Source organism: Mus caroli, unplaced genomic scaffold, assembly GCF_978045245.1.
Source record: "Mus caroli unplaced genomic scaffold, Mus_caroli_1 scaffold_4, whole genome shotgun sequence".
NCBI lineage: Eukaryota > Metazoa > Chordata > Mammalia > Rodentia > Muridae > Mus > Mus caroli.
The window spans coordinates 146,126,223-146,143,079 of record NW_028227259.1 but is presented as its reverse complement, the minus strand read 5'-3'; the positions used below and the strand labels follow the sequence as shown (position 1 = coordinate 146,143,079).

Sequence of the window (16,857 nt, the reverse complement as noted above, 5' to 3'; positions counted from 1 at the left end):
GGTGAGACAGGTGCTCACTTAATAGAGAGCTTAAGGCTTAGCTCAACAATAAGCCAAGGGAAGGATAAACAGGGATACACATAGGAAATCAAGAAACTGAATCATTCCATTTGCAGATGATTTGATTCTACAGTATAAGACCTGAAAGACTACCAGAAAACTCTCAGAGGCATACACTTCCAGCTAAGTAGCAGGATAAAAGACGGACATACAGAAATCAGTAGCTTTTTAATATATCAATTGCAAACTTACCCCCCCAAAAAAGGCAGGCAGAGAAAAAAATCTATTTATAATAGATTTAAAAAAAAATCTATCAGTAAATATAAGCAAGTAGGTGAAAGGTCTGTACAATGGGAATTTAAAACACGGAAGAAATAAATTGAAGATGACATTAGGATCAGAAAGACCTCTCATGTTCATGGATGGGAAGAGTCAGTATTGGGAGCACGGCTGTCACATGAAGACAGTCACAGAGTCTGCACGATTCCCATCAAATTCCCAATGATGTCTTCACAGACCCAGAAGAAAAACAGATCCCAAAACGTGCACTGACACACAAATGACTCAAGAACACAAAGTCATTGTCAAATGACACTGAAGAGCCACAGCAACGAAGATAACAGGGTTATGGCACAGAGCAGGTACACAGATCAACAGAAGAACACAGAAACCAAACCTAAGTTTTTAACAAAGATATACAAACCATACATTTGAAAAACAACAGCATGGTGCTAGGGAAATTAGAAGTAGATGCATATCTCTCACTTCGCACACAGATGCACGCCCGCACACACACAAACACACACACACAATCAAGGTATTAAAAATAGATCAAAGACTTTTATGCAAGACCAAGCGTCTGGAACTGCTGGCAAAGTTACAGAGCAAACACTTCCAGGTATGGGCACCAGCAAGGACTTTGCGAACAAGACTCAGGAGCACAGGAAATAATTCCAGGAGCTGGCATGAGGGATTACATGCAATTAAGAAACTTCTGCTCAGCAAAGGAAACATTCACCGGCATGAAGAGATGGCCTACAGAACAGGAAAAGGCTCTTTGCCAACTACACAGCACATGGGGAATTAATATCAAGGCATATAAAAACTGCAAACATTAAACATTAAAAAGCACCCAATCAATAAGTGGGATGGTGAGCTGACTAGACAGTTCTCAAAAGAAGAAATACAAACGGCCGATAAACGCTTGAAAAGTATTTATCATCTCCGGCCTTTAGGGAAATGCAAATAAAAGCTTCAGGGAGATTCCCCTCGCCCCAGTCAGAGTGGCCATGAGCAGGAAAGAAGGAAGAAACAAACACAAGCCAACAGCAAAGTCTAGTTGGGGTGTACAGGAAGAGGAAGCTGTTCTGCCGGCAGGGGAATGCAGCACCACTCCACACAATGCAAAGTCACCCTCAAGCGTTCTCAAAAGGCTAAAAGCAGATCAATGCAGGACCCAGGGAGACCACTCTTAATTGGTACTGGAAACCTCTAAGTTAACATCCCACAGAGATGCCTGCACACCCATGCTTGCTACACCACTCACGGGAGCCATGAAAACAGACCAATTAAGATGTCTGACAACAGATGAGCAGCTAACGTGGACATGGCACTCTGACTCGATGGAAGGTTTTCAAACACAAGGAAAAAAGGACATTTTGGCATTTGCACAAAATAGATATAACTCGAAATCACTGAGTCAATCAAGCAAAATAAGCCAGACTAAAGAAGACAAGTATGTATTTTTCTCTCATATGTAAAACTTAGGCTTAAGGGTAAGCATGTGTGTGTGTGCATGCGCTTGTGTGTGTGTGTGTGTGTGTGTGCGTGCATGCAGATGGTCTATCTCTGTATAGGTCACAAAACTAGGAAGAGAATCACTGGGGGGGGGGGAGGAGGTTACATAAAAGAGCAAGACAAAACTCTGTGGGCACAAAGGGAACCAGACAGACAGACAGACAGGAAAGCAGTTAGCTAGAATAACATGTATATATGAAAATGCCACGATTTCCACTTGTTCATTAACTTAAATAATCTAAGACGTTTTAACTTTCTTTTTTAAATACAAAGATCAGAGGCAGAAAGGCAGAGCTAGGGCTGCTTTCTGGGTATAGCTACAGCTTAAACTTAGCTTGGACTCCAGCTGTACCCTCCGCACACTGGGCTCAGAGCTCACCAAATTTCTCATCATACGCCTGTACCTGGTGTAATGGCCAGCGCATAGTAGGTTCTCTTTAATCACTGGGTTTCTTGCTGAATAATGAAGCCCTGCTCACCCGACTCTCCCAGAAAAGTTGGAAAAGGCAGCTAAAGAGGATTTTAACAGCATGACTCCTGGAGGCCCCTAATCTACACACCTACGCGAAATGTGTGGACTAGTTAGGTACAAACAAAACTTGTAGGTGAGGTTGTCACTAAAAGTAGCAAATTCGTCCAATTAAAATGTTGCATGGATTCCTATCCGTGCGTATGTTTCACCAGACGGTGCCCGTTCTCTAGCAAGCAGAGTGGTGGACTCCAAGGTGAAAAGGCCTTCCTGAACAAGCCCCCTTCTAACCACACACCTCGCCTCTCACCCTCAGGGCACGGGGACTTGACCCAGCACCACCAGCTTGTGTCACCAGGTCCCACAAGGCCAGGGGTTCAGCTATAACCTCGCAATCTTATTTTCAAGCCATCAATTACTTATATTCGCTGCTGTAGGTGGTGAGCTCACTGTCGTTCCGTATCCACTTGAATTCCAGAGGCCAGCTCCCTTCAGCAAGGCAGGTGAGCACCAGGCGGTTCCCTTCCAGGTGGATCTGTGGCAGGCCCGGCTCCGTTTTGAAATAGGGTGCAACGTCATCTGAGATATTGAAAGAAAACAGAAAGAACAAAGAACCTTTAATGACGCTGAGATGAAAATAACTCAATTCAATCAATAAATCCATCTAAACAATTAATCAATTACATGAACTGGTCTGATTTTCAACAGCAGACATGAAGGCTATGCAGCCCAGTGAAGTAGCAAATAATGCCTGATACACCAGGAAAAAGCAACAGCCTATGAGAGTCTCCAAAATACCGAAAGGTCCAGGAAGCACCAGATATGTTCACGTGGGTCCTTCCTATTTAGAACTAATACCAGACTATTAAAGGGATACAGCAGAATGTTCTGGATCATGCAAGACACTGATTTCATTGTTTTGCTTGTTTGTTGTGACAAGGTTTCCTGTGTAACAGCCCTGGATGTCCTGGAACTCACTCTGTAGACTAGGCTGCCCTCAGACTCACAGAGACCTACCTGCCTCTACCCTTTGAGTGCTGGGATTAAAGGTGTATGACACCACCTCCTGGCCCCATTGTCTTTATTTTTATGTTTTTATTTTGTTATTTTCACGTGTGAGGGTGTGCATGCATGAAGATGTATGAGGTACATATTAGATGTCTTCTTTGATCATTCTTGGTAGGTATCAGATGCCTTCCTCAGTGGCTTACCACCTTATTCATTGAGGCATGGTAACTTCCACGAACGCAGAATTCAGTGACTCTGCTAAGCAAATACCTTCTCTCTATGGAGACCTTCTGTCTCCATCTACTGTGTGCTGGGACTAAAGGCAGGCGTCACTACTGCCTAGAGTTTATGTAGGGCCTGAGGAGCTGAACTCAAGTTTTCACATCTGTGTGGTGAGCACTTTATCACTGAACCATTTCCCTACCCCCAGCCACTAATGAAAAGCCTGCTTTCAAAGGAAAGTTCAAGTTTATAAAAGCCATACTTCTTCATATAACTTGCAGATTGCTTTGTTTTAGGAAGGGACTATATTAAACAAAGGAATGGCAAGCTCACAATCTAGTGTTCATTTCACACACACACTCACACACACTCACACGCACATGTGCACAGAGGGGAGACAGAGGGAAGCTTTAGGGAAGACCAAAGTCTACTGATGTGATGAGCATGCTCACTTGTGACAATTCAGAGGATTATTCATGTAACTTACAGATTTTGCACAGATGCACTAACACTTTTTTAAAACATGGAGACAGCACATGTGGTGACTAGCGCAAGTGCCATCACTAATTAGATCTATGACCTTGATCAGAACACACAGGTTTGTTTCCGCATCAGTAAAATGAATGGAAAGGGACTTGTGGCTCTTCTGCTAAGATCTCACAAGGCCCACTGCACAGCTGACATCTACACACACTTCCACGGGGCAGAGCAGAGCGCTCTCCTACCACAGGCTCTTTGCTCTGTGCCTTCCTACACTCCAGGCTGTCCTGGTAGGTGGTTGTGGTGGTTGTGGTGGTGGTTGTGGTGGTTGTGGTGGTGGTTGTGGTGGTGGTGGTGGTGGTGGTGGTGGTGGTGGTTGTTGCTGTTGTTAACTTGACAGAACTAGAGTTATCTGGTAAGAGGAGCTTCAGCTGAGAAAGCACCTCTATCAGATTGAATGTGTGTAAGCCTGTGTGGCATTTTCTTGATTAACAACTGATGTGGGAAGGCCCAGCTCAATGGAGGTGGTACTGTCTCCAGGCAGGTGGTCCTGGATTGTATAGGAAAGCAGACTGAGGAAGCCAGGAGGGACAAGCCACCGAGCAGTGTTCCTATATGGCCTCTACCTTAGTTTCTGCCTCCAGGTTCCCTCCTGCATTGAGTACATCCCCTGACAATGGACTATGGTCAGAACCAGTAGGCTGAGTAAAACCTTTCTTCCCCAAGTTGCTTTTGGTCATGGTGTTTTATCACAGCAGTAGAAACCATACCTAAGACACAGGTTAACTCCCAGAACCCCTCCTGCTGACCTGTCTTTACAAACTATATATTTGTTGTGGATAGCCCTGGGGCTAATTATATTTGATGTTAATTCCATTCTCTTGAGAGAGGTTGTGAACAAGGTCTGAGTCAGCACTCAGGTGATTTCCTGTAAACCTGCTTCCCACCTTAATTTGTAAAATAAAGGAGAGCTGATGATTGGGCAGATAAAAGGGAAGGTGGAGCAGAAGGTGAGGGAGAGGAGAAAATGGAAGAGGGAGAGGATGCAGAGGAAGAGTTAGAAGAAGAAAAGTGGAGCAGAAGCACATGGCCTGGAGAAACAGCAAGTTCTAAGGGGTCTCATAGATGGGGAAGATGGTAGTGTAGGGAGGGGTAGATCTGCCCAATCTAGGTGCACAGCATGTAATCATATGAACTATGTCCTGTTTTCTTTGCTGGGGCATATTTGGGTTGGAGATATAGCGCAACTATATTCATTTTACTCACATCAGAGTGAAATGAAAGCATTTACAGGTTACACCTTGTAATTTCTCCTGTCTTACATTCCTGAATCCCTAGCACCTAAAAGGATGCAGAACAAAGTAGATGTTGAATAAAATACACCAACCGACTAAGCACAACACGGACAGCACGTTATGGTGGAAGAGATGGAAAGAACAGTAAGGAGAGGTTAGTGAGAAACTGGTCATGGCAGTGAGAGACAAGGGACTTATAGAGGAATTAATGGGTTTCTGGCCTGCATGCTTTACAATAAACACACACTGAGTGAATTGGAGATATAGTTCAGCAATGCTGTGTCTGTCTATAGACACACCTGGAGATGTGGCTCAGTGGTACAGTGCTTGCCTACAATTCCCTAGTGAAGGGCAAATCCTATAGTAAAGGGGTTAGGGATGGCTCAGTGGTAGAGCCCCTGCCTAGAATCCCCCAGGGAGGGGCTGGGGGCGTGGCTCAGTGGTAGAGCCCCTGTCTAGCATCCCCCAGGGAGGGGTTGGGGGCGTGGCTCAGTGGTAGAGCCCCTGCCTAGAATCCCCCAGTGAGGAGCTGAGGGGTGTGGCTCAGTAGCAGAGCCCCTGCCTAGAATCCCCCAGTGAGGGGCTGAGGTGTGGCTCAGTGGCAGAGTGCTTTCCTCACACGCACCAGTTCTGCCTTCAATCCCTATAACCACAAATAAACAAACACACAAATATGCATTTATCCTATGGGGTAGACCCTGCAATCAGCGTTGGGAATAGGAAGAGAATAAGACGTTGTCACTTTCTCTTCAGTGGGTCTGATCTGGATCTCAGGCAGGAATATAAACAGTCAACAGTAAGGTGCTGTAATGAAATATGCCACTCAGTGTCAGCAGGAGCCACTAATCCAGGTCCTATTGGGAGAGTCCCACATGCTTTTGCTCTGAGCTGCTTTTTAACTAAATCCTCAGGTCCTGATTGTCAACTGTGTGTCCAATTTCCCTTTCTGCTATGTACTTCAGCCCAAATCGTCCACTCCTATGACCCAAACAGTGTAATAAAGCCGAATTGCAATAGATATAACTTTGTGCCTTGGGGTTCACTGAGCCGCAGGCTTTATTAATGGCCTGCCATTTGCTCTCTCTTTAACAATAGAAAAAGAAATGCCACTTCATAGGGTTCCAGTGTCCTACACGCATGCCTCATAAAAAATACATCTTTTTGAAAGAAAAAAGCTTTAAGATACAAGCTCAAGAATGTGAATTTGTGACTACACCTGACAGAGCATCATCAATTTAAAATATTATACGATGGTTTGGAATTTAAATGACACCACAGTTCGATTCTTCATAGAATGCACGGGCAGCCATACACACCTCCACTATGAACAAATTACTATGCTGGATGCTGAGATCAAGTAAGAAAATCCTTCACAAGGAATAGCTTTATATACTTGGGAAGCAAATATCTTATGATCCAAATGGCCATAGAATGGTAGTTAGCCTAGAGGCTGGCCATTCATTTCAACAAGAAGGGAAAGCATATATTGTCAAAGCCCTGGAATTTTAATTGTCTACATTAAAATTACCACCACAAATATTTTAGCCCAGCCTGCATGGAGATTTATTTATCCAGCTATGGTCAGTAGTCTTTCCTACAAAAAAAGCACATAGTAGGACTTGGAAATTAAAGAGGACACGAGGGTAGAAAATCATAGACACTTTGTAAGGAGAGTATGTATATAACACGTTCACCCCATCAGCATCTTGGAGAACTGTGGCCCTGTAGCTATGGCAACCCGTTGAAGGGACCAAGACAGAGGTATCTGGGTCTATGGTAATACTAACTGATTGCTCCCCACAGAGGCAAGTACTCGTAGGAAATGCAAGAGAATTCTGAAATGGAACTACACACAAAGAGGAGGCATGCAGATGCAGCTTCTCTGAGGTGATCACCCATGTCTGAGTTAGGGTTTCATTGCTCTGAAGAGACAACTGTTATAAAGAAAAACATTTACTTGGAGCTGGTTTACAGTTCAGGGGTTTCGTCCACTATTGTGATGGAGAGAAGCACAGCAGCATGCAGGCAGACCACAGGCAACAGAAATGATTGTCGCACTAGCCTAGCTTAAGCACAGGAGACCTCAAAGCCCGCCTCCACAGGGACACACTTCCTCCAAAAAGGCCACACCCACTCCAACAAGGCCACACCCACTCCAACAAGACCACACCCACTAATAGCACCGCTCCCTATGGGGCAAACATTCAAACACATGAATGTGTTGGGGGCCATAACTATCCAAACCACCATACTTATCTATGATAGATAGATGTTTGTCATCTCCTCAGGAGAAGCTAAGAATTGATAGATCTTTATGTGCGGGTACACAGATTCCCACAAAAGCACGTGATATCTTTGTAGTTTACATGGGCAGGGGAAAAAAATGCCTGTAAAATAAGAGCAAGAAAAGAAAAAGGTAAATAGCCTACAAGGTGCTCACAAGACTCTGCCCCAAGAAAGTATGTTGAATGTATGAGGACCGGTGGATTCCAGCAGGGAAGCTGCTGGGTCCCTGCAATGAATAACCATGGGAAAGCATGGCATTTCCATCTTCACATACTTTTAAATAGAACGTAAATCATTGATGAAACAGAGCATCGCATTTGTCTGAATAACACAGATTTAAGGTCTATTCAAGGGAAAGGACCAGACTCGATGTTCTCTCAAATCAACATCATAATTTTATGACGTTCAAGTCACTTCCCCAAATGGACTTTTAAGGTTTTTAGATAAATGCAAATGGATTTAACTTTACCTGTCCAATGCAAAGATAATCTTCTCATCTAGAAAGGGACTACAACTCATATGACAGGGTAGAAACTGTTGCCATGGGGAGGAGACAGGTACAAGAAACCAAGGCCGAGCCTTGTCTTATGGCTCAGCTTCCTGCACACAGACAGAGCATCTTCCTGGGTGTTTTAATTATGTACTCCATTACAGAAAATGTAGAAGATATCAGAAACCTTTAAGGGTAGAACAGATAGGAAGCAACCACTGTGTACCAATACCATCACATGTCCAGCTAGTCACATAACTGCTGCTGGGAATTCAGCTAAGAGTTTCTTATTATTTGTCTTATTTATTATCACTGTGTGTGTGTGTGTGTGTGTGTGTGTGTGTGCACGTGCATGTGAGTGTCTATTGTGTGGGTGTGTGCCAAGACAGTTAAGACAGCTCTGCGGAGTCAGTTCTCTTCTCGAAGTTTTTCAAGGGACCTGGGGGGCAAATACAGATCATCAGGCTCGTAAGACATGTGCTTTTTACCCACTGAGCCGTTTCATGAACCTTCCATCTTATTGGGACAGGAGGGCAGAATTTTGCTGATTAGGCTAGCCTGGCTGGCCAAGGAGCTCCAGGGACCCTTCTCTCTCCCCTTTCCTGAGCAACGGGGTTACAAGTGTACCACTATGTCCAGCTTTTACGTGGAAACTGGGGATCATATTCCAGTTGTTATGTGTGTACGGCCAGCACTTTACACACTGAGCCATCCGCTGGCTCCACTCCTCCTTTTTAAAGAGATAATTAATGAAGGATAACAGTCAACTTCCGCTTAGCAAAAGAAACAACCCTACCACAAACAAGGGAAGTCCCAGGCAGACAAACCCCATGTGTTCTGCTAGAGTGAGATGAAGTTTATGAAGCGCCTGTAATCAGCTCATCAGTCAGTGGGGGTCCGGCAGGGAGGACCTCAATCCAGGCATGAATGGGCAATCAGACTAAGCAGGACCTTTTGTTACTGAACTCCATTTCTGTCACAAAATGCCCCAGGGCAACCAACCACTTATCTTCCTTCCAAAACCTCCTTTATATCAAACTCCAACATTTTTGTGCCCCAAGCTTATGGATTTACTACTTACTGAAAATTCTAATTTTTTCAAATTCCAGGGAGAAACAAAAGCACGGGGCCTAATGTATAACCTATGAAGTAGGCTGGAGAGCGTGGGAGGAAGGTCCTCTCAGGTTGATGCTAGGGGATGCAGCCTTCCCCAACTCTGCTTCCATAAGTTTGTTATGTACACAAGGGAGGCCAGGAGTTTAATCTCACCAAATAACATACTTTCCTCACAATGGTAATTTTCATCTTTTATAAGAAAACAATTATGCATTTCAAACATGTTCCTGAGGTAAAATCTAAACACATTACTAAATAATTCTGAACTGTGGTTAAGTCTACAGATATGCAAGGTCACACTGTGATTGGCGTAATGGATCCTGATGACTGGGGACAAAAATCTTCAATATGCCTGAGGACAAGGCAGTTCAGACGTGCTTTCTGTGACCACCATGCATGTGCCTTTGTGGGTAGAGGTAACCAGGGAGGGGAAGAGACAGGGAGATGAAGCAGTGGTGCACAAGGATCAGACCAGGTCATTATCACACCATAAAGATCCATCTGGCAGCTGAGCGCAACAAGAGAGGAAATGGGGTGACTAGCATCAGATACATTGTATGCATATAATTAACCTAAAGCAAGCAAGCAAGGAAGGAAGGAAGGAAGGAAGGAAGGAAGGAAGGAAAGAAAGAAAGAAAGAAAGAAAGAAAGAAAGAAAGAAAGAAAGAAAGAAAGAAAGAGAGAAAGAGGGGGGGGAAGGAAGGAAGGAAGGGAGGGAGAGAGAGCAAGGAAGGAAGGGAGAAAGGAAAGGAAAGAAAGCAAGAAGACAAACGAGAAAGGAAGAAAGAAAGAGAGAGAGAGGAAGGAAGGAAGGAAGGAAGGAAGGAAGGAAGGAAGGAAAGAAAGAAAGAAAGAAAGAAAGAAAGAAAGAAAGAAAGAAAGAAAGAAAGAAAGACAGAGAGAGAGAGAGAGAAAAAAAGAAAGAAAGAGAGAGGAAGGAAGGAAGGAAGGAAGGCCTTTAAAAACAGAAGTGATCCTACATCATAGCTAATCCCAGGCTTCACGCTCCTAGATGATCACAAATACATATAAATATTTGGGGCGAGTAGACACACAAATGTGCTCGCCTCTATGATTACATTGTCCAGATCTGGAAAATCGGTCATCCAACCTCTGCCTACGACAGTTGACTTATTTCCACTACCACTTGAAAAACTAAGTGAGACTCAGAAGTTCTAAGGCCAAAGGTGATGACCACTGAACATACAAACACAAGCATCATCAGAAGAAACCATCCAAGCTGGGCAAGGGGTCACACATCTGTAATCCCATCACTAAGAAAGCAGAGGCAGGTGGATGATGACTGTAATGCCAGCCGAGATTGTGTCTTAAAACACAAACAAAACCTCAAGTAAAACATAAACCACTAATGTATTCTGATGACTACGAAACAGAAAAATAAGGTTTGTTTTCCAAGCTGCTGTCTGATAAGCATTTCCAACGAGATGCAACTACCAGTTGAGGCTTTCTCACCACATGTCCTCTGATAGCACCCTGGAGTGTTTCTAGCCAACATGAGAAGGTCCCGAAGGTTACTACATCTCTGCAGATCCTTGCACAGAGGCAGAGACCAGAGTCCTGGCTTCTCACTGTTGCTCCGGTTACAAGGTTACAAACACTTTCACTCGCAAGCATGGCCCAGTGTCCTGGCCACTAAGAGCTGGGGATGTAGCTGGCTCCAAGCCAATGAACTCTCAGCCTAGAAAATGAGGCTTGCAAACAAGCCAAGAGCATCCCAGGAGAGACAGCCAAGGTCCAAAGTTGATGCTGAGCTCAGCAGGGATCCCAGCTGAGGGCCTTCTCATGCCAAAGCCTTGACATCCCAGGCAGGCCGGTACCTGGAGGGTACAGACAGCAGGAGAACCAGTAGACTCAATCACAGAGGGCTGTGTCTCAGTGCTCTCCCTGCTGAAGGCTCTAAGGCAGTATTTGCTACTGACTTAGTTAGTTACACAGTGACTTTCAACAGCTTTTGAAGGGTTTTAAAAGAACTTTCATCTGTATCGTCCTTAGTGATAAGTGAGAATTTTGTATCTAGTGTATCAGGACTCTCTCGCTCTCTCTCTCTCTGTATGTATGTATGTATGTATGCATGCTGTGGGTAGTGATAGTGCTTGCATTGGACACCTATCCACACACAGAGAAGCTAGAGGATAAGTATCTTCCTCCACTTTACCATTTTCTTACTGAATCTAGAGCTCACTAACTACAGCTCTCACTAGAATGGCTCTCCAACAAGACCCCAGAATCCACTTATTTTGACTTTCATTCATGTAGAGGGCAGACATCCATCCTGGGTGCCTTCCTTACTCATTTCCCATCTAACTTTTTCGGGCAACATCTCCTCGTGTACCAAGAGCCCAGATTCCACTTGGCTGGCTAGCCAAAGATCTTCAGGTCTCTGCCTACTCGGTGCTAGGATTATAGGCACCTGTCCTGTCCCTGATCCTTCACATGCATGGTGAGACTCCAAACACAAACTTTCTTGCTTGTACAGTGACCATTATCCTGATTGAATGAACTATCTCCTCAGCTCCCCCAAATCGAGACATCGTCAGACCAGTGCTTCTAGATCCTATGAAGCAGACCCCAGAGACAGCTTTCTGGCTGCTGTGCCTGGTCCATCTATGATAGATGTGCAGTCTTACAGGAACCTCATGACATCTCTGGAGAGACCCAGACGACACCCCAGAATACAAGGAGTAGCCTAGTAGGGGAAACAGTGACTGCCAACTTTGGTTTGGGACAATGTCAGGAGACTAGGGGACTGAGGCACTAAGCATCTAGAGCATATCGTAAGACCAAATACCAGGCAGGTTAGACTGGTCACCTTCTTCCCAGCCTCTGCCCCTCCTCTACTTTCTGAGGGGGCGTAATCAGAAGGGACAGATTGCAGGTCAACCTTTGTATTGGCGGCTGAGGGGAGAGCTCTTCAGGAGATCGCTTCAAGTACAAGGCCCTGAATTCCATATGAAATTTCACATCTGAAAAGCCATATTGAAAAAAAAAAAAAGGCAAGGCACTAGATTTAGCCCCAGCCAGTCTGGCTCCAGGGCTGGCATGCCAACAGTGCACTAACAATGAGGTGCTTCAGAGTCTTGGAGGTGGTGACTCTAGAAGCAAGTCAACCTGTATTATGGACCAGTAATATTTTCAGGAGTTATATTAGACAAACCCCACCAGAAACCAGAACCAGCCTGAGACTCCCTCTTTTTCTGAAGAAATTTTGGGTTGGGGAGGTAGCTTAGCCAGTAAATTGACTGCTGTGCCAATATGAGGACTCACATGCGTCTCCCCAGAACCCATATAAAGGATCCTGTCAGGACAGTATGCATTTGTATTTCTGCACCAAGAACACAGAGACAGGAGGATACCTGGCACTTGCTGGCCATCCAGCCTAGACCAACTGGTGAGCTTCAGGATAGTGAGAAACCTTGTCTCAAAGAACAAGGCGGGTCTCTTGAGAAAAGACAGTTAAGGATGTTCTCTGACCTCTACATATGTACCTATGTGCATGCCTGTGTACATACACACAGCTCCCCCAAACACACACACACACACACACACACACACTGAATCTTCCTAGATCTCTCCACAAGCCTCCATTAAGCCTGGTGCTCAGAAGTTTGTCTAGAAGTGTAGGACTCCCTCGTGGCTGGACCACAACATCCTCTGGACACTTGGATCTGAATGTGAAAATGGTGAATGTGGGAGGCTCCTGGAGATTTCCAGCGAACAGAACTACAAACAGCTTGCTAAGGCATCCAGCTGGGGGGTGGGGGTGGGGGAGTCAGGCTGATTATCTCTGTTCTCTGAAATCAATGTGAATTAATGGCATATTTAAGGAACTCATGGGGTGAACCTAACCCTTCCAATATTTCCCCCTAAGAAACCATTCAAGCTTTTGGTGAGATTAATCCACAGCTGAAGCTGATGGGGAAACATAAACGGGGTATTTATGTACGGCGTTCATGCTGCACTGCGCTAATCTATTTCAGCATATAAATTAATAACAAGAAGAGACAGTGGGGCAGAAGCAATTCCCCACTCCTCCAAACTGAAATAAGCTTCTAGCTCTTCAGTATTTTATACTTCAAAGTAGAAGTGTGCTAAATTGTCATTTCTGCGGTTTATAGTGAGAAAGTATGACCAAAACCAAATAGTAAATAAGAAGAAACTTATCTGAAATAGCCAGAATTCTTCTTAAATATTATATCATGTTTCCTCCAAAGAGCCTTTCACATAACCCTAAAGGTCCAACTCTGATTAAATATAAAGCCAAAAGGTGCAAGAAAAGAAACCAGCTATGGTTTACTTTCTCTGCTTAGATGTTTGCCTGTGAGTGTATGATATGTACTCAGTGACACGAACCCTGGGGCTCAAGAGGTAGCTAACTGGTAGCAATTTTCTCAGACCAGGATAACAGCGTATGAAAGCAACTGAAAGAGCAGGGGCTGAGGCAAGAGGGCATCTGTGACTCTGTCAAAGAGAAGTGTCCCCACACCATGGCTTCCGACAGCAAGGCTTTGCAAAGGTGACTTAGATCTTAGCTCTTCCATTTCCCAGCTCTGGGCTCTTGGGTGGCCCACTGACCCTCCTATGTAAAAGGGTTTCCAGTCTATGAAATAAGAAAACCAACTTTGCAAGGGGCTGGGAAACTTGTGGTTCCACATTCCACGGAAAATCATGGTGCAACCTCAAAGTCTCCCTTGAGTAAGTGATTGACTTGCATAGTTACCATTTTAGAATATGAAATGGTGAGCATTCATGATGTTTATTCACGTTTTCAAAAACAGTATAGCACTACAGTTGTTGAAGGAGAGCACAGAAGCTTATAGAAAATATATTACCTGCCCCCAGACAAAGAATGTGAAAAATCTCAATAAAAGACATGAGATGCTCAAACCCCCTCTGCGGTTCAGCTTTGTAATACATTGCTTCACTGGAAGGGTGGGAATCAAATTCTCTGAAGATCTGTAGTTGGGTAAGGGCACTCTTGTTGATAAGGAAACCTAACGAACAAGGGTCAGTTTCCAGAAACCTGTGCGACTGTCCTCTAGCAAGGGGATGCCGAGACCGTTACAGTAGGATCCTTCATCCTGCTCATCCATTGACTCATTGGCTGCACTCTCGACATTGTTGGTTCACTGCATTTTTCGGTCTTCCAAATGTTAACACACATCATTAGACAATGTAAGAAATACCACATGTTAATATACCTTCCTACCTTGTCAAGTCTTTAAATAATGAGAAATGTCAGGTTCATAGTGGCACAGGCAAGATTTCACAAATTCTCATCTTTTACTTATGAGCTCAGTCTTTATCATGAGCCACAGATACTGTCAGACACCTCCCCACTCCCAAATAAACGGACTTATTTTATTCATTTTCAAAAAAAAGGGGGGGGAGGTGCCAAACACACAAATCTGAATTAACATGGTCTGTCTGTCAGTTGCAACTTCAAGTGAGAATGTCGTGCCAAGAAAAGAGCAGCCAGCTTGGCTGCCAGCTCCGACAGCTCGCAAGGACTCTACCTCAAAGCAACCCTCATACATTTGCATGCAGCAGAAGGGCTTCATACGTAATTCACAATTGAACAAAGGATATTAAAAAGACATCTATCAGAGTCAAAATTTAATGCAATTAATGATTTTTTACTACTCCATCAAGGATACCCTTAAGAGAGCGAGGTTCTTCTTCTATTTTTTTTAAAAAAAATCTTAGATGCTTGAAAAGGAAGAAACGTATGCCAACTGGAATCTGGCTCTGCTGGCTGTCTAGAGCTAACTTCAGTTGCCAGAAGTTTTATCATGATTTCTTTTGCTTCACAGGCGAAGCCTCGGTGCAGGACAGAAAGCAAAAAGGTCTTTCTCTGTGTTCCCAGGGAAGACTTGACTTTGTAACTTTCCCTTGGCAAGGGTTCTCAGGGCCACCAGAGTCCTACCTTGGACTGTGGCAGGAGAGATGGAGATAAGGGATATGGAGAGAGGCATATCAGGATTAACATCTGGAAAGCCACTTGGCAAAGAAAGACTGGGGACCCCTCCCAACCTGGGCTACAAATGTAAACAGAGCAGGCAAAACAACAACACCTGCAATGTGCCCTATGCAAGGCTCAGCGGAAGAGGCTCCTGCGTCTCCTGGCCCAGTGGTTTGGACTATAGCTTTCCCTGGGCCCACCAGTCCACCACCACCCTCCAGAAAGCCTTTCTCTTTCTAATAAACTGTCTCTATTTCTGTTACTGACCACGCATACTTCTTTGTACCAGAGTCTCTGATCCATGCATGTAATAGGAGCACACTCTGGGAACTGCAGCTTATGACAGGATTAAGTCAGTCCGGGTTCATCAAGCATTAAGACCACCCCTGGAAGAAGATCTACCTGCTAGCGTCTATTAGAGCAGGCTTCCGTGGAATGAACCAGCATCTTCCTACAGAATGCTGAATCTTGAACTTCATCCAGAACACATTTACTTCTGGCTTTCTAAATAACACACATAAATCAGCCTACAGTCCTTAATGTCAATAACTATTAGGCCAGAGAAGTTGTTCCATTTAAAGAAAAACAGGTGTTCCTATTTTCAATTACTTCAGAATTCCAGAGAAGCCTAAATATTGATTTGATTATTTATTCTTTCACTCAACAAATATTTATTAAAGACCTACTAGGACTCCTAGGAGATGGGAATACAGATGTGAATTTAAAAACAGAACAGGATAGAAATTCACACCTCCATGAACTTGTCTTTTAGCACTGGAGATAAACCGTACACAAATAAGGGAAATATATAGGACAGTCTGTTTGGTGGAAGCCCATAACTCTTTTGTACAAATTACTTCATATGTGGCTGATAAATAGGAAGCTGATATGGGCATGAAGCAGGGAGCCACACTGATTTATGCATCATTTCCCCCCAGAATATTAATGCTACCACGTTTGCACGAACAAGTTTTATCATTTATTAAAGAGAGAGCCCTAGAATTAGGGACACGAGTAGCAACAGCAGTTACTTGTCCTTTAAGCTTGCTCAGCTAGCACTGTACAGACTAACCATCCCAGCCCAAGCATCATGGGTTTTGAATCGTTTGGTCCAATAGAATTTACCCCGTAACTTACGTTAGGTTGTTGTGAACGTATGTGAAAGAATAAGAGAAACAACCTGTATGTAATATACTGTTACTGTAAAGACAGCATGCAAGAAAGAGAGGAGAAGAGATATGAGGAAAGGGGTGGCAATTTTAAATAAGGGAGGTCAGATGGCTTCCCTGAGGAAGACATCTGGGTAAAGCCCTGGACAGCTGATACAGCCAGCCTCTGGATCAGCAGAGGCAGGGCACTCTGGAGGAGGGGGATGCAGATGGGTGGAGCAAGTGGTTGGGGGAGGAGACAGGCTACAAAGCCAAGAACAAGAGGCTTCCAGGGATCTAGAGTTTATAACTGACACCCTAGCTGATGCTCGCTCAGCACCTACTTGTGTTGTTGAGATGAGGTGGGAAGGGTGGATGGAGGTTAGGAGCCACTAAAGAGCATGCATGCCCTGTTAATGCAGAGATAGATGGTGGTACCCTGAGACTGTGGTAGGAAACAGCAGAAGGGAGAGATGCTATCAAGGAGCGCTTGAGTCTAGTCTCAGCGCATGAGGTATGAGACCAGTGACAACAGCAAGGTCTCTGGCCACAGGAACTAAACAAAA

At 44.4% G+C, this 16,857-nt stretch overlaps 1 protein-coding gene across 2 annotated transcripts in view; it reads right to left on the bottom strand.

The window, feature by feature from the left end:
• The window catches only part of Sdk1 (sidekick cell adhesion molecule 1), a 967,445-nt gene that overhangs the window by 624,344 nt on the left and 326,244 nt on the right, over nucleotides 1–16,857 (bottom strand). For both annotated transcript variants that reach the window (XM_085837397.1, XM_085837398.1), the window contains exon 2: nucleotides 2,686–2,845. In XM_085837397.1, coding sequence (XP_085693523.1) covers nucleotides 2,686–2,845 — 160 coding nt within the window. The remainder of the gene's footprint in view (nucleotides 1–2,685; nucleotides 2,846–16,857) is intronic.